The following is a 19,736-nucleotide window of genomic DNA, read 5'->3' as shown; positions in this document are numbered from 1 at the left end:
AAAAATGTGTCTTTTGCTGAGAAAAATTACCAAAATAATTGAATTGAATGAACTTTTAATTAAAGTGCCACTATACTTTCATCCACAGCACTTTTCTTGATTAATAATGAAAACACGTATATACAGCAACATGCTATACATCAAACATGAGAACATATTTTAACACACTTTTAGAATGGATCATTCTTGGCAAGTATTGACAGAGTGAAATGTGCTGAACTCAGCAGTACTGACACAGCCTTTTTGCGGTTCTTCTTTCTGACCCTACTGATCTACTTTTGGTTTAAGTCTGTTGAGCTCAGTCCAGGGTCTTGGTAGCAACTGTACTGAAGCTGCAGTGAGTCTATGACATTATCAGTACGCGACACCACAGACATATTTTGCAGGTGGGAATTATTCACGCGGTTCATCTTTTTGTGGATATTAATGTTTCCTTGCACGCACTTTATCATATGTTATACATCTTAGTGTAAACGCCACTCATGATAAATAAACTAACCGCTGTTTACCGCTGATTTAAAATGCAACTGTACTGGAGAAGACAGGATAGTTCTCGATCACAGCCTCAGCAGAGACAGTGAAAGAGATGTACTGACGACAGAGGAGGTCCACGACAGATGAACTTGATAAGGTGTTCAGCCAGAGCCAAGGTCACCTGACGACCCTCATCTGCATGCACAACATCGAACGAGGACTTGGTAATTGAATTAACAACCTCATTATAATTTCAGATGAGCAGCAATTATCGCAGAGAGAACGGCTGCAGATGAAATCGATGGATCTTGCTCAAGTGTCGAGGATCAATTGGTCGCTGCAGCGGTGAGTGAGGAGGACCCACGCCGGAGGTCGATCCCACCAGCCACCGGAGGACGAGCCGGAACAATCGTGAAGAAAAATCGTTTGAGCACACGCTCGTCTTCAGTCACGGCCGAATCAATCTTCATGAATTATGAAGCGAAGACAATGGCATGGCGGCGACTTTTCTATTCCGCCGCAGGATTGGACCAAAATCTGCCTCTAACCTTTCCAAATAATCTCACGCCACTTTAGCTTCAGATTCATTTAGGTCAAGCTGAAATAGAAAACGGTGTGTGTCAGAAGTGGACGCTCCGACACACACGTAAGTGTGGAACATTAGAAGCCACTAAACATGTCAGTGAAGCATTAAGATGAAATACAGGCGGCAGATTAGCCTAAACATCTGTGCCAGACACACACATCAACATATTAATGTCTGTTCAAAGGTGCAACGTCCCACTGGAGTGAAAGGCCGCAGCTCCAGGGAGGGATTGAGGGAGTTGAACATTTGCCCACCGGGGATTTACCCCCACCGCGGCAGCGCCGGCTCCTCGCTGATATGATGCAGACCTATTAAATATTCCCGTCCATGGTGCCAAAGCGGCGCTGAGCCTCCAATCGAGAGCCGACAGAAGCAAGACACGCCGACAACCTCAGGTTCCATCTCCTCACGGGGACCAGGGATGACCCCAGACTGTGAGCTCTGAACTTAACATAACAATATACCGGCCCCCTCCACCGACCGCTCACGTGTTCCGCAGGGGCTCATTTGCATAATCTGAATTCAATGTAAATCAGTCTCTTTCATCTGCGGAGCTGATGAGCTCACAAACAGCACATTTTCATTGTCAGGAAATCTGGAGCCCCAAGGCCTGAAGCCTCTCCTTTTCAGCAAGCGCAGCGCTTTTTTAAATGTTTCACCCTCCAACAGCCCTGGAGGTGAGGAGCTGGCCCGCTCCCTTTTATGATAGCATCTACGTAAATGAGCCCGTTTGGCCTTAATCCTGCTCTAATTAAACGAAGGTCTGCTGAGGCGCAGAGCTGAGGGCCAAACCCCAGAATTATGGGAACAGCTGGAGCCATCTGCTGACACACACAGACACACCGGTGCTGGTTCAGAGGCAACACTGGTACACAAGGTGATTCTACACCTGAACACAACCTAAAGACACCTCCTCCAGTGCTTCCATGACGTTCCCAGGTTTGGGTCAGCCCGTGGCCTCCCCCCTGTTGAAGGAGTCATACAGACCAGATGCCAACTGGCCTCCGTCAATGCCATTGATTTCTTGTACAAGCGGTTCATGACCCAAAAACCAGGTGGGAGTACAAATCCTAATGAATTTGACCCATGCACCTCAACATCATATCTCATCATAAAGAACTAAGCTACTACTCAGGACAACATGACAAACATACAATTTAGTCCTCAACTCACTCTGTAGGTTTTGGAGTGAGGGAGGAAACCAGAGTGCCTGTCGGAGACCCATAAAACTGCCATGATGAGGGACTGCCCCAAAACCTCATTTAAGCTTGATGGTTGGTTCTGATGTCACAATAACAACAACATGAATAAAAGATTCTCCAACAGAAACAGGCTTGGAGCCACATGAAACCGAAAAAGGTTGGATTTCTTCAGGCTCCTCAGCGAGGAACTCCCTGTACCACAACAATCCTGACTTCACCAAGTGTTCCTCTATTTTAGGGGTTGACAGAAGTGGAATATAGGTCGACTCCAAAACTCAAAATATGCCACGTGAAAATTTAAACTTGATGCTTTTGTCTATCAAAACCTCATTAAAGCAACAGAAGGATCAGTAAATAATGAATAACCTCCTCCCCAGTGGGGGTTATTTGATGAGAACAATCTGAATTAAGCTGCTGCGTGTGAAACCGTGATCTAGATGGCGAGAGCTTTACAGATCAAAGATTCAGAAATAAGCAGTGGGGGGCAAAAGTGATGCTATTCATGAAAGCGGCGACCTACATCCCAACATTTACAATTCAGCTTATCAGCGGTGCCCCAGTTACTGCGTTGTCATGGAGAGCCACAGAGTGCGGAAGGTTGGACCGACGTAATATGGCAGATACTGATCCCAGCACCACATGAGATCTTAGTTTTACATTTAGTTAACGTTAAATTATTGCTTATAAATTGCCACTATGCCGCCATTTCCGCCGTACTTAACATGATATAACTACGCATGCTGAATTTCATTCTTCACCTTCCTCAAAAAAACGTTGTGAAACGACTAAGCTCAAAATCGATATGTTTACTGCATGGTATGACGGCGACAAACAGAGGTGACGTCACCCTTAATGTCTTCAGCGTTGGATTAGGATCTACCGCCCTCTGGTGGCTGAAGGGAGCACTCTCAAATCTATGAACTGTAGCACAATAGCAGTATTCACAGCGCTATTACCGACACGTTTGGAGGCATCGTTTGCAGCCATTGTTTGTGTCACGCAGTCATCCGCCATCGCTAAAGTCAAGGTAGCCAAGGTCACATGAGCTTGACGTTTGTCAGAAATGAGTGTTTAAGTTTGGGAATTTGACATTAGTTCACGTTATTTCATAAGAGTTAGGAAAAATATCTTATTACAGTTAGTATAAAATGTGTTTGAGTTGTGAAACATTGAAGTAAACATAGCAAATTTGAAATAATTGACAAATCGGGCGCATTTTTTCTGTCGCTAGGAACCTTGGACAACACGCTTGTTTACGTCGGGGTTTTTTTTTTAATGCACGGAACATCCGCCTTCACTCTGACGTCATCAGCGTGCTGAAAGACGTTCTGTTCCATATCGAATATATACATTTGCTTCTATACAGTGCCTGGCATAAGCACTCATACCCCCTGAATTTTTTCACACTTGGTCACGTTATGACCACAAACATAACCGTCAACATTATCTTAAATGAGGTACAATAACAATAATAAGTTAATGTAAAACATTCTGGATTTTAGAAATAATTATTTTGCTTTTATTCGTGGGAGATATTAGCCATTGCTTCACAGGCATTTATTAGTGGAAAGGCGGAGGAAAACTCACTCTATCCATCCATGTTTATCTCTCTTCAAACCACCATATGGCACATTTTTGAGCAGACATGGTGGAACAGTAACGCCTCGTCCAAACACGACTGTGGGTTTAAGAATTGTGTATCGTCGTTTAAGCCACTCATTTGACACCAACTCCTTATTAACAGTTGTATATTTAAGTGTAAGAGAGAAGCAAGACAACTCACCATGAACATGCAGGACGAACAGCGACCACACGGCGGCAGCAGAAACCGCAGAATGTGCAGATGGGCGCGAGACAACGTCGGGCAGGAGGAGGAAGTCAGCGCCTGGTTTTGGTGTTACATAGACACCCAGAAACTGTCGCTGAAATCAGACATCGTTATGCTGGTGCTGCTCAAGTGGAGGACACACTTCATCAGCGTGTTCTCCCGTAGCTGAAACTGAAGAGTCCGTGCAACAACTTTCACGCTACCGTTTCGCCTCTTTCAGACCCCTGCAACAAAGCAGCAGCAGGTTAGTCGTTGGTCACACTGACCACTGGAGCCACGGAAGGACTCTCAATCAAACACATGTAAAGTCCATTAAAGAGATAATAAAAGGTTTATTACAACGACTTATCAATTCAAACTTGATCCACAACTTCCACAAGTTACAAGTTACACATTCGACACAAGATCAACCTGGATGTTTTTTTTTTCTTTTTTTTGCAGTTCCGGTAAAAACAAATCACCAAGCTACAACTGAAGTAGAAACAACATTTATCTTATCAAATAAATTCTCTCAGAGAATCCAATACTTCATGCAGAGAGCACAAGAAAGAGATGAAAGTTGGGAGCTTGTATAACTACACAGTAGTAAGCCAGTACTGAAGAAAAGGCAAGTTCTACCGAGGATGTTCAAAACTTTACATTGATCGCGTTGCGCTGGAGACGACTTCAGTCACCTTTTTTTCCCCTCTACATTTGATTTTAAAACTAATAACCGATGGAGAGAATCCTGACTAGAGAAGTACATCAACTACAAAGTCACAGCACTGTCGCTGCTCCTCTACAGCAGCACATGGAAACCGCTGCACTGATGATCGCGCCATCTCAGGACGGGTCAGACCTTGGTCTCGATCGCTGCGTAAAGTTGACACAAAAACATTCATGGCACTGAAACAAGCCGACAGGAACTGAACAATCAAAGCGTGTGAAACAATCAGGTGGAATGTCATGAGTCGCACACCGGCGCCTATTTTACAGATGAGGTAAAGCTCAGACATTCAGACTGTATGAATCGGCGGCGGCACTAAAGAAGGAGGCGATACTGAAAAGCTGCCGCAACTATTGTGACGTCTAAAACCCCATTTGTTCCCACTAAGACAGGAGAGTCATAGCTGCGACTGAGCTTCACGTGTGAGCCGCGACACACTTTGGTATGATCCCGATTCATCTATTAACAATCAAACGAATAAATAAGAAAGAATTACATCTTTATATTACACCTAAAGTGCTGGCTCTCTTCTCTTCCACTCCACAAGAGAGATTTTGCATTTTTAGACACACCAACAAAACAAATCTTAACACTAAGAATCGACTCAAAGATCATCCTTCCAACCACTCTGTGGAAACGTGTCGCTTCAGTGTACCTCAGATATTGTGTACTTGTACTTTGTTCTGACCAAAAAGCCGTGTCCTTGAAGGAAGCTTCCTGAAGAAAAACTAGTGACAGACTTAAATGCAGATTGCGCTTCCGGAAGGATGCTTCCTTAAAGAAAGCCCCGCTGAAGGATGCGTCCGATCAGGACACATTCTGAGAAGGCTTTTATGACGAAGGCTTTTTTAAAAGGAAGCTAACTGCAGCAGTGTCTTTTCAAAATAAAGGTCATAAAGGACGCATCCTTTCCTTCTTAAAATCAAGTAGGATGGATCATCTCTTCCTTCAAGGACGCTTCTGTTGGCCTCGGTCTCGGCTGATCAACTCCCTAGAGGCTGCGACTGAGTGACGCCCCCTGGTGGCAGAGCCTCCTCTGTGCTCTGGGTGGAGGCGGCGGGGGCGGCGCCGTTGGAGGTGCTGATGGAGCTGTGCTGGATGGCCTCGCTCTGAGGGCTGCTGGGCACCGACATCTCCTCGCAGCTCTCCTCCTTGTCGGAAACTGAAAATAAAGAAGAGGATGGTTCTTTTCCAGGGTTCCCTCCGCCCGCCCGCCCGCCGCGCCGCCAGGAATCACTGATCGCAGGTAAACTCTGGCATGTGGAGCTCGCAAACTGTTCCATTAATCCCCATTACGCTCCTGCGGCACCTCCTCCGTTAATTAAAGCGGCAATGTCAATTTAAACCCACATCATCAGAAGAACATCACATTCTGGGGCAGCGCCTTCCTCTCTAACTGCATTCTCATTTGTTTTTTGTTACCTTGCCAACGACTGCAGCGACAGATGATTACAGCACCTGATTTTAATGATGCTCACACTAGAGAGTGGCGAAGACTTGGAGTCGAAATGCCACCAGCTGTTCGGCACTTGCTCTGAATTAATTGGATCCTGCTGGAGAGAAGACTGGGCTCTCATGGTCGGCTTCAGAGAGGAATAAGGAGCACAATCATAATTAATATTGCTAATGATGTGGACTTGCTTGTTATGGCACTCTGGTAGTTAATGGGCGCACGTGAGCGGGCGGCTCAGGAATGGAGCTCTGGTGCGACATCAGCGTCGGACAGTGAGGGAGACCTGCGAGGCTCGGCGGGTGTGTTTCACGTTCAAGTGAGCATTATCGCTCCTGATGACACCAAGACCACGCCGACGCATCGCAGTGCTGCGGAACTCTGGCTCCAGACTCGGGCGGAGCAGATGGAGGCGCCGGCGAGCCAGCAGAGAGCATGTTTCTGGCTTGTTTGCAGAGCAGTCTGGGTAATTTCCTCACACTTGCCGCAGGACTGTTTGGTCAGAACCATGAAGGGTATTTCCAGGTCTGGCAGCAGCAGAAGCAAAGCCTTCTGGGAGGTGTAGCAGCGAGGCGCCTGAGGAGGCATCTACCGGCTCGCCGATTCAAAGCGGTGTTTACAGGGTTAAAATCTTCTCCAAGTGATGAAATTTGTTGGGGAGAAATACAAATCTAAAGTTTTCAGAGCCGTTTCAGATGCGTCAAAACTGGAAACTTGGGAGCGTTCCCAAGAATAATTTCCAAACTTGCACACAAAGACGGATGAGCTTCTCGGGAACATCCAGCCAATGTTGACTCAGGTGCCATGTGAGAATAACAAGAGCTGTTGGTGCCCCACACCTGTGGCCTCGTGGAGCTCAGGCCCCAGAAGTTCTCAGAATGAAGAACAAATGGCTCTAATGTGTGAGCGAGACGCGTGTCAGCGGGAGGCTGGGTCTAATGGCGCATTACTCACTGTGATAGCCGGACTTCTTCTGCATGGCTGTTACGGGACAATCTTTATGAGCCAGGAGGAGCTGCTTCAGCTGAGCCACTTCGTTTCTCAGCAGGGCCACTTCACTCTTTTGGGAGACAGGACAGGAGACAGCACTTTGGTGAGTTTCGCCATGCCACATCACATGAAGACAGAATGGCGACGTGGCAACAGTCAGTTTCAAGTTAGAACCAGGGAAAAACCAGTCTAACTATGGCTGGACACCAGAATCATCTTCCCATTAGAATGACTTCTCTGAAGAAGAGAACAAATCTGTAACAGGCTTTTAGCTTTCAGGTGCATCATGGGAGAACAAGAGTCTGCTCTTCACTTCTGAGCCACCCCGTCGGGGTTCCTAACCCGAAATCTGATTCTACTTGTCCAAATTGAGCCTGAGAACTTTGATCAATGGAATGCAACTCTCGGAACCTAAAGCTTTATCGGCAACAGAATAGCGTAAAGCAACCACTAGGAAGGCTTGCAATGTTTCCATGGAAAAACTGAGGAGGAAAAATGGGGTGTCTGGCCTAAAAGTAGGGCGTCCTGTTCTCAGCAAAAGGCCTCCCCAGCACACAAGGACACCCTGCTTACTATAAGCCTACATTCCTAGCTGGTAACAGGTAATCGTTGGAAGATGAGCTTATCGGACATTGGGTCAATGGGGCAGCAGCTCAAACTGAAGTTCTCAAACCTCCTCCAGGCGTTTCCCTATCAAGTGAGAAACAATCTCCAACCAGATGACACGACTCAGCCTTAAATAAACGCCCGAATTTGTAGCGCTACCGAGAGGCTAACTGAGTGAAAGCTAACAAGAACCGCAGGCCAAACCAATGCTAATGGGGGTCATTGTTTTGGACGAGCAGCTGTGTTCTGTTATCAGAGACCAGAGCTTTCAGCAGCTGGAGCCCAGATACTCATTCCCTGGACGTGTTGTCAATGAAAAGAGGAGCATTGTGTCAGGTTAGGCAACATGTGTGAGAGAAGTTTACATTGCGGGTTTGGTCTGTTTCTTGAAAAGGGAATAATTTTTTTTAAACAGTTCTGTTCCGCATCATTGTTATTTAACATGCAATATATTTTTAAAATAGTGGATTTTGTGTGTAATTTTTATGAAAAAATATGGTATCCACCAAAACAAGTGACGAGTCCTAAAGACTCTTGAGAACCTTGATTCCAAAAGAAAACAAAGATGGCACTAACTGAGACACGAACCTCACGCACATCATGGCGGCTCACTGGCGTTCCTCCCAGCTAAATCATAGAGGGGCAAACACTGAACAGAACCGTGACACCATCAGTGCCACAAATGTCACACTTGAATAAAACAACTCTGAATTCATAGCTTCTGATATATATGCTAAACGGACCCAGCGCTCGATAAATACATCTCTGTATTTGATCGATCATGTTCAGCGGAGTGCTTCGGACTTTCGGAGAAGGAAACGATGCTGGAACGCGGTCCGTATTTTCCTGCTCAGTAATTATCAGCTTCTCTGGCGACTGACCAGCACATCTATCAGAACCGAGCGGTTCCAATTGTCGTTTGCAGATGAGGCTGAGATTTACATGCTAGCGCCGTTACAGCACCCGAGGGAGCTGAGGATTCTGCATGTCGTAAAAGGAGCCACATTACACTGAAGGTGACTTTAACTGGATTTAGAGCGGCCCGCTGCTCGCCCAGCACCAATTGGAAGATTTAAGCGCCTTCCCTTCTCCTTTAAAGTACTGCGGGCGGCGTAATCTATTAGTCTAAAAGCAGCCAATTTATCTGATTCCATCTGTTTGGTCTTGCTGCTGTTGGCAGCGCCGAGCTATTGTAAGACAGATTTAAATGCAGCTGGAAGGGCGGCGTGCATCAAAGCCGTAGCCGTTCTCACCGCCGCGGCCAATTACAGTTGTTAAGAACACAGATGCTGACGGTATTTATACGCTGCCACATGATTGTTGAAATAATAGCACTGACAAAAGGAATGTGAGGCACTCGAGCATCAGAGGAGAGAACAACAATTGCAGCATCAGCCCTTCACACAACAGATTCACCTCCAGTCGACCTCAGGTTTACAGTTTAACACACAACACAAGCCTTAAGAGTCAAAAAGCCAAAATATTTTGTAACATTTGCAGATCAAAAGAAGTAAAGGCTCCAAGAGCATATAGTGGGACGACATGACTTCTGTTTTCCTCGGGAGGGTGGCTGGGCTGAGGCCGATCACGACTACTGGGAGGGGAAACCAAAACAATTACGGAAAATTTATATTTGACAAATCAACCTATGGATGGTCATCACATAATTAATAAAAAATGAATAATAAAACAATGAATAAAAAATAAAATATTAGGGAGATTATTGAAGGTGACATAGACACACTGATGACACAAGAACTGGAACCCAAATAGTACGCATAAATCCCAGGACTGACTTCACAAGTAAAAACAAGTTCTGGTCCATCCATGTCTAAGCACTTTGGGGGCCACCATTTCTACTTCATGGTTTGATGATGAAATCATTTTTGCAGGGGTCACACGACTCTTAATACATCAAGTGTATATTAAGTCCTTAGACTTTAAAGTGAGACTGCTGGTCTCTCAGCAGCAGGATGTTAGCGCAGCTACCGCTTAGCAACATCCGTGGGTCCGAGCGTGATAGCGTGGAAATGACCGGATCCGTCACCGTTTTGGCTCGGCTTTCTGTCTCGGAGTCCCGCTACAGTATGTAAATATTTCAAGGACATAGCACATTCTCTAGAGATTCACCTGCGAAGTGGCACATCAAATTAAATGTTTTTCAGTTATGTACTTTTAACAGAATCATATCTGAATTCAGCAAGGTTTTTCTATTTTTGCCACCTACTTTGAAGAGGTGTCTGAATTAAAATGATTTAAAGTTCACTTTTTTCCACATCATGTACTCAGAAGGTCTCATCATTTTGATTACAAATTCATTTTCAATCCATGTCATCAGCATCAATAATTTAACCTTACAATCAAATGATTTACACACCTCAAGTGACTAATTTTTTTTTCAAAAACACCAACCTTGTGTGTAACCCAGTACCCTGCAGGGGAGTTCCACTATAATCTGGAAAATACTACTGGTTCTAAAGATATAAACACTAACAGAAAGAACAGAATAAAACAAATTGAGTATAATTCACCAAAAGGCGTATAAAAAAACAGGAAAATACTGTGATACTGTGTGATGTTTTTTTCACGTCACATTAAAAGCCAGCAGCCAGAGAAAAACAAAATACAGAGACATGAGTGAAAAAAATAAGATTCACGTTGGATAAATCCGCCGCATCCAAAAGTTGATCAAAATTCAGTGAATGTTCTGGAATGATGCTGCGCCCGGTGAGCCGGCCGGCCGGCCTGACACCTCATTAAAAAGCCAGTTAAGGATGATGTTAAAATAATTGTGCATCATTAGAGGCAGCTTTGGCGATCAGCTGGGCCATGTCAGCATGAGGGGAGCATTAAAACAGCGCTGCTGATTAATGCTTTCATATAGTGCTTTTTTATATTCTCTGCCACATGTTGTTGCGTCTCCTCCGCTGGAGACGATCCTCACGTCTGAACCCCGCTCACCTTCACGTTGTCAGTGACCCGCCACCGGCTAGTAAAAGTACTGATGTCGGTGCTGAACCAGACACACCAACACCCCCTCCCCCTTCTCTGCTTTCTCAGGAAAATAAGAAAATACAAACATCTAATTTAATTGTGTGGAACAGCAAAGTGCTGCACCCGCGGCTCAAACTTATCAACGGAGACGGCGGATACGTGAACTGTTTCGAACTTGTCAGCGTAAGATGCTAATTACTCGCAGCAAACTGAAGGTTCAAAAAGACACCTCTCCCTCTGAGATTTTTGAGGCCATTCAGTAAAGTGCCGAGACAGAAGCGCAGACACGCCTGCGTGCCGCTGACATCTGGAGGATACATCTTTATTGACAGGGACGCATCGACGTACAGGGCTCGCACACTGCTGCTGTCATCGAGCGTCGCTGCTTAATGGGCTTTAATGACTTCATCACCACAGAAGGGAAAAGTCTGCCTTCATCTGCTCGCATCAGAGGCACCAGACAAGCGTCACGAGCGAGGGAGAGTGAAAGAGCACCTGCAGCTGTCCGTTCACCGAGTTGAGGTCCTCGGCCTTCTTCTCCAGAGACTGGACCCACACTTTCCTCTTCTGCCGACACCGAGAAGCCGCAGCCCTGTTACGCTCTAGAAACTTGCGGCGCTTCTCGTCTGGGTCTTCACTTGTGGTTCTGCGCCGTCGACCCCCGGTGCTGGGTGGATTTTGAACAGGTGGCACTGGGGAGGCCTGCCGAATGAGAAGTACCACAGATGATAATGGAACACTCGGAACAGGGGCGCAACAAAGCACCAATAATCTCACTAATTGCAACAATCAAGTCCACAAAATGATCAATAGAACTCCGTTCCAACATCGTCCTGGATTCACCATCCATCATACTTCAGACTCACTGCAGTTAAATGCAACAATTTACAGCACAGGTTGGAGTTTAATCCACCTATGAGGAGCTTCACATTACAGCTCGAGCAACTGAGGGGCAAAAAGAGTTCAGAAAATAAAGCAAACTAACAACAATTGAAACCATATATTCCCAGAAAGAAAACAGTTGCAAACAGTGGGGTGTAACTATGATAAAATACAAATTTTGACATGATGATAAAATTAGATATACAGCTGAGAAATTAATTAAAAAACTTGCATGCTAAACATGCTAATATAAATGGGAAAAATGATATAATGCATCAAAAACTAGGTTGAAATTTTACTAAAAGTAATTATTTAAATTAAATAATATGGAATAAATATATATATATTATATTTCTTTTTTGATATTGTGCTCAGTTTCTCTAGTTTAGACCTGTAAATTCATATTTTTAATTAATGAAATCTATCCAACAAACGCTCTGTAGGAGATAAGGCACCTCCAAATTCAGAGAGTGTGAATCACTTTAATACATTTTTGTCAAACATTACACTTTAAAAATATAAAATCTGAAGACCCCAAAGTTCCTCATTAGGTTCCAGACTGTTGAACAAGTCATGATTTAATTCCACATCCTCAGAGCAGAGCTTACCGGCGTCTCCGTGGTGGAGGTGGCCGGTTGCTGCAGCGACGGTTCCTCAGGTGCGGGCAGGTGAGCGGGAGTCAGATTCTGGGGCGTGGCCGGAGCCAGGTTTAACGTCGGGGCCGGAGAAGGAGGAGCGGCAGTATGCGTCACCGCGCTGCTCTGGACTTCGACGTCGCAGCCGTTGGTTACCTGAGGAGGCGGCTGGTGCAGGGTGGTGTTCACGGCCTGGAAATTGGACAAAGACGAGCAATCAGGAAACAAAGGAAGTAATACTGACATTAAGAATCAAAGTGATATTCAAGACCATGAGAACAAAAGCAGGAAACCATGTGCTGAAAACCGTCCGACGGATTAAAACTATTCACGACGAGCATGACGCAGCAAAACAACACACCCCAAACACACATTTATTCCGCCACAAATAGGGGGAGTAGGACATGGCGACAACGCCGAAACAATTCATAAATGACTAAACACTGGGACGGTGGAGCGCAACACATTCCCTGAAACTACTTTGTTCCACATTCTAGGGCCAATTCCTCCGACATCAAACACCCAGCAAACAAGGTGAACGTGAATGAGCCTTTCAAAGCCGTAACAAAGTGAGAGGGAATACATTTACATGAGAAAGCAGAGGCGCGCATTATTCTAACAACTACCTTTGCCAGACCTATCTATCTAGCAAATTAGTTTATCGTGTAATACCCTTCCAGAAGCTCCTCTGGCAGAAGCAAGATATTATTCTCCTGGAATGGCCCATAGAAGGAGAGAAAAGCCAGTCAGATTCATATTTCATCTCTGCCATGGAAACCTCATCAGTGTAATAACCCTCCATCTCTTGGGTGTCTTTCTACCATCTGCTACTATATTACTTATCTTTATTTTGCAACTAATTAACAGCATAATCTTCTAAATTCAGCAAGTTAATTATCATTATTGTGGTCTTTGCAGCATCATCAGTCCTTGTAAAGTGCCGTCTCTCCGCCCCCTGAGAGGCGGGTGGGGGGCGGGAGTAGGCAGGTTGAGAAGGGCCCGGTTTCCTTGACGCGGGCTCATTAGGTGTTTGCTGATGAGCTAAGTGCAGAGGGAGGCACTGCAAGTGAGGAGGGTGGGGAGGGTGGGGAGGGTGGGGAGGGGGGTGCGGGTCAGGCAAGATTCTGCTGAACAAAAGGTTCCATGCAGGGTGAGGGAGACTTAATGTGTCTGGCTGAGAGCGGGTGCCAGGATGCCCCCAGCTGGCACGCGTCGGTGCCCCGCCTCCTGCGCTCCATGCTGAGCACAACACTGTCGATGTGTTTGTCATCTCTGCACCCCATGATCCCCAACAGCACCCCTCCACCCACACAGACCGACCCCACCCCACCCAACTCGGCAGTCAGAATCAATCTCTCCCTGCCAGCACACACTCCTGTCCGCGCTCTATCTGTTAATTTCAGCAGGCATTAGCATGCTGAGAACACTTACGGGTTCTGTGATCCGTAGTTCATCACGTTGCCACTTATCTCCATGACAACGCTTCATATCCGTGCCCTTCAACTACCAGGCTTTCTAATACTGACGGAATGCTAGAAGACCTCTGCGAGGGGCTCTCAGCATGGGAGATGTTTGCTAAATACCAGCGCTGTATATCATGACTTAGATGAACCGGAATATTTGGCAGCCTCTTTAAACATTAACAGTCATATTAGCGATGTGCTTTTCCTCTGTATCGAAGGGATGATGGGGACTGAATGAAGCACACAAAGGAACTAGGGCAGAAGAAGACAAAACAAAATCGTAAATCCAATGCCAGAGCACTTGCTCAAAACATGGGACAGGAGAAGGCAACTTGTGTTTTTGCAGGTGCTGGTTCCATATTATTTATGAGTGTTTGACATGACTTGGTTTAAACTTAACATTTCACAGCTGATAAAGAGACTTTTGTGTCCATGATCACATACTGCACCTTGACTTTTTGCCTCAGAAAATCCTTCTCCAAACCTCATTCACAGGTCTGTGGGCTTCATGTATTTATTAATTGATTGATTTAAATGAATAAATAACTCGGAAATTCATTCATTAAAATAAAGAGAAAACACATTTCGCCATGACATTCTAATGAAGGAAGTAGCTTCAGTTCCTTGTTTTAAGGGGAGTGTGAAGAGCAATTTCAGCCAAAACCGTTATAAGCTCTGCCTCTTTCGTCATGGAAAAACGACAACTCTTCTCAAAGAATCCACATGTACTCTAGCCACTAAGGAGGTGCACAAAAGAGAGGAGTTTTATTCTGTGAAATACAGTTAAAATGAAGTTTTTCTGTGCTGAGGATACCGTTGATGGGAGCGGGGAACAAGTGAGCGCTGCGTCCACTGAGTTCACATCAAGTTGGAATGCGTTTATGAATGACCACTAAGTGTGCTCTAACTGCTGATGGTATAAGTGGTTGTGCTACTCTTTTTTTTATGATGAGTTATTGTGCAGTTTTGTCTACCACCATGGATGCTCTTAAAACAGCTAAGTCAACATAAATCAATTAGGTGACTAACATTTTTATTTATGTAATATATTAAAGAAAAAAAGTGATTTTATTTGTGAAAATAAAATGATAAACCATGGTCATGCAATCCACCACATTGTTTGATATGACACTATTTCAATAGGTTTGCTCTGCAAAAGAGAGCTGTACTGTTTCAGGTAAGGAGTGAAGACTAATATCAGGAGAAGAAATGTGAAATACCAGTTTGGCTTCTGATTGGGTCGGCTGCGGCTGCGTCTGTGGCGAAGGAGGTCCGGGGATCCCGGGGACGTTAGGCACTACGGTGACGGGTCTGACAAGCTGACAGCAGAGACACACATCAGCAGGAGAAAATTAGTCTTTGCCAGGCAGAATCACAAACAGGGCTTCGGCAGACTCTCCTCATATCTCAGCCTCATTAGAGGCGATGGCCTGTTATTTGGTGGAAGCGGCGCCACATGGAAATGCAGCGCGCACGCTAATGAACCTCTGCCCGCCTGCACGGGAGCATATGGGAGGGGAGGCCAAGGAGGGGATGAGAGACAAGAGTCAGAAGGCCGGCAGCCACAGAGCTGTGGGCGGAATGGAGGGAAATGATGGAGTGAAAGCGAGGACCACTAGTGGCCTATGTTCTCATCTGCTTCTTTACTTGTCAGGAGCGAGAGACTGCAGAGACAAAGGCTTTGATTCCCCCGCTGTGGTGCTATCAGAGGCATCATCTTCAGCTCAGTGTTCCAGCCCGACGATCACACCGCACGTCTGAGGTTAGAAAACTTCAATGGCACCCACTTGTAATTAGCAGGAGGCATTAGCAGTATTAATCGATGCGCTCTGCCAGAAATACAGCGCTGTGATAGTGATGGTACAAGGACACATGGCGCTGAAGGGTCCTGGAGCGCTGCCTGCTACGCGTCCGCCAATTCTGGTGTCTTTGCCTCAGACATAACAGGAAGTTGTTCTCTGTCCTCCATCACTTCAATCAATCTCAGCACATTAGAGCCTGATGGCCGCGTGTGTGTGATGCCACTCCAACCGTCTGGAGGCCCCGTGCTGAGATGTGTTCTGTCACACACCTCTCCAGTGGCATCCTTTCAGGCTTCAACTTCAGGTTGACTATAAATGTCCAGTGAACCTCGAAATTTCACATTCAAAATTGACCTTTGGGCTCAGAGGTCAACTCAAACTGACTCATTACATATTAGACCAAAGACAACACAATTCAACCAACGTAAACTCATCAGAGCTGAACACTTACTGGGATTGTAGTTGGAATATGCACACTGGAGCTTGTGATGGATGCAGGTATGGCCACCGGCATGGTCTGACCGTTAGGCAGCTGCAGGAGCACGGGGAAGGTACCCGACACTGGTCTACAACACACAGGAAGGACGTTTAACACAGAGCGGAGACGACAAACGGAGCCATGTAGAATTATATGGAGTGAAGTGGTCGACTAAAAATACAAATGGTACACAACAGTAAAAGAAAGAACACAAAAATGACATCAGCTTTGCCCAACTACAATTCCTATTTGAGCACTTGGACTTAAAGCCATAAATGGTAAACCTTTTGGTGATGACGGTTAACAGGAAGCCTTGATTTCTGGTCAAAGTGTGTTTTTTAGTAGGTGTTTTTGTCACAGGATACGATACAGTTGTAATATGTGCAAATCATTCAACACTGCTGAGGGCTACCGACTGTAATAACGGTTCAACTGGGGGAATACAGCTTTATTATATGGTAGGGACTTTAAAATGACAGGAATACTTAAACTGCAACGATGAACAGCAAACTGTTACTTGGACATTTACTCTCCAGTTTTTCTGGAAGTTGATTGACAAGTGGAAACCTGACCTAAAACTGCAGCTAATGTCGATTTATAGTGGTTTTTGGTGAGACATCCTGAGGTCAGCAGGTGTTTCGGAGGCTGGTATGAGCAATTCTGATGCCGATAATTATTTAACAACAAAAAATGTTCAGCCACAAAAACAAAAAATATATTGTTAAGAAACAAAACAAGCACATGCTGCACAAAACTCAAAAGAACGGAGTACTGTGAGGTCTACAGATGGATGTTCAGAGTTACTTACACTAGAGGTCTATTAGTGGATGGGACTTGGGTAATAACAGAGCTAGATGTTGGCGATGGAAGGGCTGGCTGTATTACAACATTTGCCTCTGTAGTTGCTAGGAGTACATTGGGAACTTGGAGGGATGCAGGATGGACTATAGTGGATGTTGGCAGTGAGGCTGGCTGCAAAGATAAGTCCTGAAAACATCACACAAGAGCCCAGCTGTGAGTTTTCCATCAACACTACAGACCGAATGATCAATGTTTTCAGCACTCAATGGGGAAATAAAAATCTGTAAATAATAATGAGCAGGACTGTTAGTAGAGCCCACCAAATCAGTGCACAAGATGTATATAAATTTGAATAGATTTAAATATTTTTTGTACTGTCTGGGGTCGACGATACCATTCATCTTAAACCAAATGCTGGTAGAACTGAGTGGTTTACACCTGAAGGCAAAATTAACCCCTGAATACAAAGTGTGCAGAGATAAGAAACAACTATACAACACTTTTTTTTTCAACTTTGATATCACTATTGTGAGAGGCAATGGCTTGAAAACTGCTGGAGATTAAGTTCTGCTGTAAAAGAGAACTTCAGTGTGACCCGAAGTCAAGATTCCTTCAGTGATGCTCTGACTCTTTGGTTGGGGAAGAGTTGGTGCGGGGAAACACTGCTGTCGATCACCAATCAATTATAGTTGAACCAAATCGATCACACAGTTATTGGCCATGGAATGTGGAACCAAACCACTCAGTCATACCTGAATAGTTTCGCTGAGGGGCAGATTTAATAGGTAAGATAAAAAAAATATATACATGTCTCAGCATTAAAAGTTCATATCAAATAAAAAACAAATGAAAAAAATAAAAATAAATGAGTATTAGTCATCAGGTATTAACACTCAAATCCATTGATAGATATTTAATTGCGAAGCCATTACCTTGTCATCGCTGGTCGTGGACTCTGGGTGAGGCAGAGGACTCTCTCTGTGAGCTTCCATTGCAGCAGGCTCCTCAATTTTGTTGCGTATGACGGGTGTTGCTAGAGGCGACAAGTCCAGTGGTAGCTATGAGAGGACAAAAGAATAATCTCTTAATAAGGAAGCGTGCAGCGGGCTTGAGAACATTGGCTCAATTTAAAAACCTTTTTGATGTCATCTTCCGCCACTTTCTTAAAGTCATGGTCAAACGGGCTGGCGAGCTCATTAAAGAGTCCGACCTCCTCGCAGTTCTTCAAGAAGCGGGTCGGAGTGGGAGTTTGGTCTGCAAGGGGACGGATTTAGAGTCAACACCAGCTCGGTAAGTAGAACTGAAACCGAAAGGGACGTACCAGCAATGATGACACTTTCATTCCTTGCCGGACCAAACTTCAGTGTCATCTCATGCTTGTGTTTGTGGACAGCCAAGTGGTCTTCATTTGTAAATCTCTGCCAGGACAAAAGAGACAACATGGGTTACAGGTTAGACTAACAGCCATAAAACCTGCCTCACAGATGTACGTTATGTCAATGACACAAGTCCAAACAAACCTTGTATTCTGTACTCCTGAACATACGTCGCTACAAATATTCCACACAGTGTGAATGTTTAGAAAATTTCAAAACAAAAACATCATTAAGTGGCACTAAATTCAGGTCATTAAAATGCAGCTATCTTGTTTAAAAATGCAATCAATGCATGTGACAAATAACTTAACAATTTGAACATTTAACACCAATAATGCCAATATACACATTGATGTTGCAGATATCCATAACTCCAAGCAAATATATATCTTCCTGTAAATATACTTTAGCCATACAAAGCCCCAGCATACAAAAGAATATTTTCCAGATTTACATTTTAGAGCTTAAAACAACACCTTTTTCAAGACTTTGCAGCACTTAACTTAAAACACCAGTCATGACTGTGATAGCTGTAGTTTCAGACAAACACCAAGCTGTCGTTCCATTGTGACTCAGTTAGCAAACTAGTTTGTGAAGCCAGCCCCAAGCACTTGCTCCGCAAAAAAATGTTCACGTTGTCATGTTTCAGAATAAAAAAGGAGATTCTCTTGTGTAATCTAGTACTGATATGTTCAACTAGTTCAGCTCTTATTTCACCCTGTGGTGTTGTGCGGATGCCTTTATGTCCAGGGTCACCCCATGCAGCGGGGATGGGATCCTACACAACAGCAGTAAGCAGTGGGAGCAACACATATCTTACCTGTCCACAGCCAGGAGCAGTGCATTGGAAAGGTTTGTCATCACTCATATTAAGGGATTCCAGTGACCTTAACCTGGAAAGAAGCAGACAACAAGACAGCAGTTCATTACAAATGAGCTATAATATTCATAGGCGAGGTCATTTATGCACGTTAATAAATGTTTGAAGAGGGTGAGAGGCTTGGAGACAGAGTCCGTGTCTCCTGTGGATGTGGACAAAGCTTGTCATGGGCGTCTCTTCGGTTGTTTACATCTCAGCCCCAGCTACAAGAGCAGCATTGTGGCGATACATATGGGAATATACAAACATTAAATGACTCAGCGGGTCTTTCCTGTCTCATACTCCGACTATAAATAGTGTATTAAGGATGAAAGGGGGCAGACAGAACACACGGGTTTAGCAGGAGGAGCAGTCGATTCCATGGAACAGCTCGAGCCCCCTCACACAAGCGTCGCCATGTTTGCGTCCAAATAACGCCGTCGCTGGACGTAACGCAAGTGTTAATGCCGATGTAACACAGATACGTGGGAGCAAAGCTGTTTCAATTCACCACCGCATATTAAAACGGCTCGCGACGTTAGCGCATCCATTAGTGAGGATACTCACCCCTCAGCCACAACCTCGCAGCTCCCTGCTCTCGCGG

The 19,736-nt window shown here is 44.9% G+C and overlaps 1 protein-coding gene across 2 annotated transcripts; it reads right to left on the bottom strand.

Moving 5' to 3' along the window:
- Positions 1-4,402: 4,402 nt before the first annotated feature.
- On the bottom strand, positions 4,403-19,736 carry atf2 (activating transcription factor 2). Of its 2 annotated transcripts, none has more exons than XM_053876980.1 (12): positions 19,700-19,736; positions 19,094-19,166; positions 18,219-18,315; positions 18,033-18,151; positions 17,830-17,955; positions 16,905-17,083; positions 16,070-16,184; positions 15,037-15,135; positions 12,327-12,545; positions 11,332-11,538; positions 7,201-7,306; positions 4,403-5,958 (listed from the first exon to the last, which is right to left on the bottom strand). In XM_053876980.1, exons 2-12 carry the CDS (start codon positions 19,139-19,141, stop codon positions 5,780-5,782), a joined length of 1,494 nt encoding a protein of 497 aa, XP_053732955.1. In that variant the 5' UTR covers positions 19,142-19,166; positions 19,700-19,736; the 3' UTR covers positions 4,403-5,779. The 2 variants fall into 2 exon arrangements, with proteins under 2 accessions (XP_053732955.1, XP_053732956.1); XM_053876981.1 differs by lacking the exon at positions 19,700-19,736 and adding an exon at positions 19,486-19,685.

The sequence above is a fragment of the Synchiropus splendidus genome, chromosome 10 (assembly GCF_027744825.2).
Source record: "Synchiropus splendidus isolate RoL2022-P1 chromosome 10, RoL_Sspl_1.0, whole genome shotgun sequence".
Classification (NCBI taxonomy): Eukaryota; Metazoa; Chordata; class Actinopteri; order Syngnathiformes; family Callionymidae; genus Synchiropus; species Synchiropus splendidus.
The sequence above is the reverse complement of the archived record's forward strand: the minus strand, read 5'-3'. Positions and strand labels throughout refer to the sequence as shown.

What these genes read in the sequence shown, in the direction of transcription:
- atf2 (XM_053876980.1), bottom strand. Translation starts at nt 19,141, where the DNA reads ATGAGTGATGACAAACCTTTCCAATGCACTGCTCCTGGCTGTGGACAG. An exon ending in CGGAAGATGACATCAAAAAG is followed by an intron (nt 17,956 to 18,032) that starts GTTTTTAAATTG and finishes GTCCTCTCATAG; the next exon opens with CTACCACTGGACTTGTCGCC. An exon ending in CCTCCACCACGGAGACGCCG is followed by an intron (nt 11,539 to 12,326) that starts GTAAGCTCTGCT and finishes CTCATTCGGCAG; the next exon opens with GCCTCCCCAGTGCCACCTGT.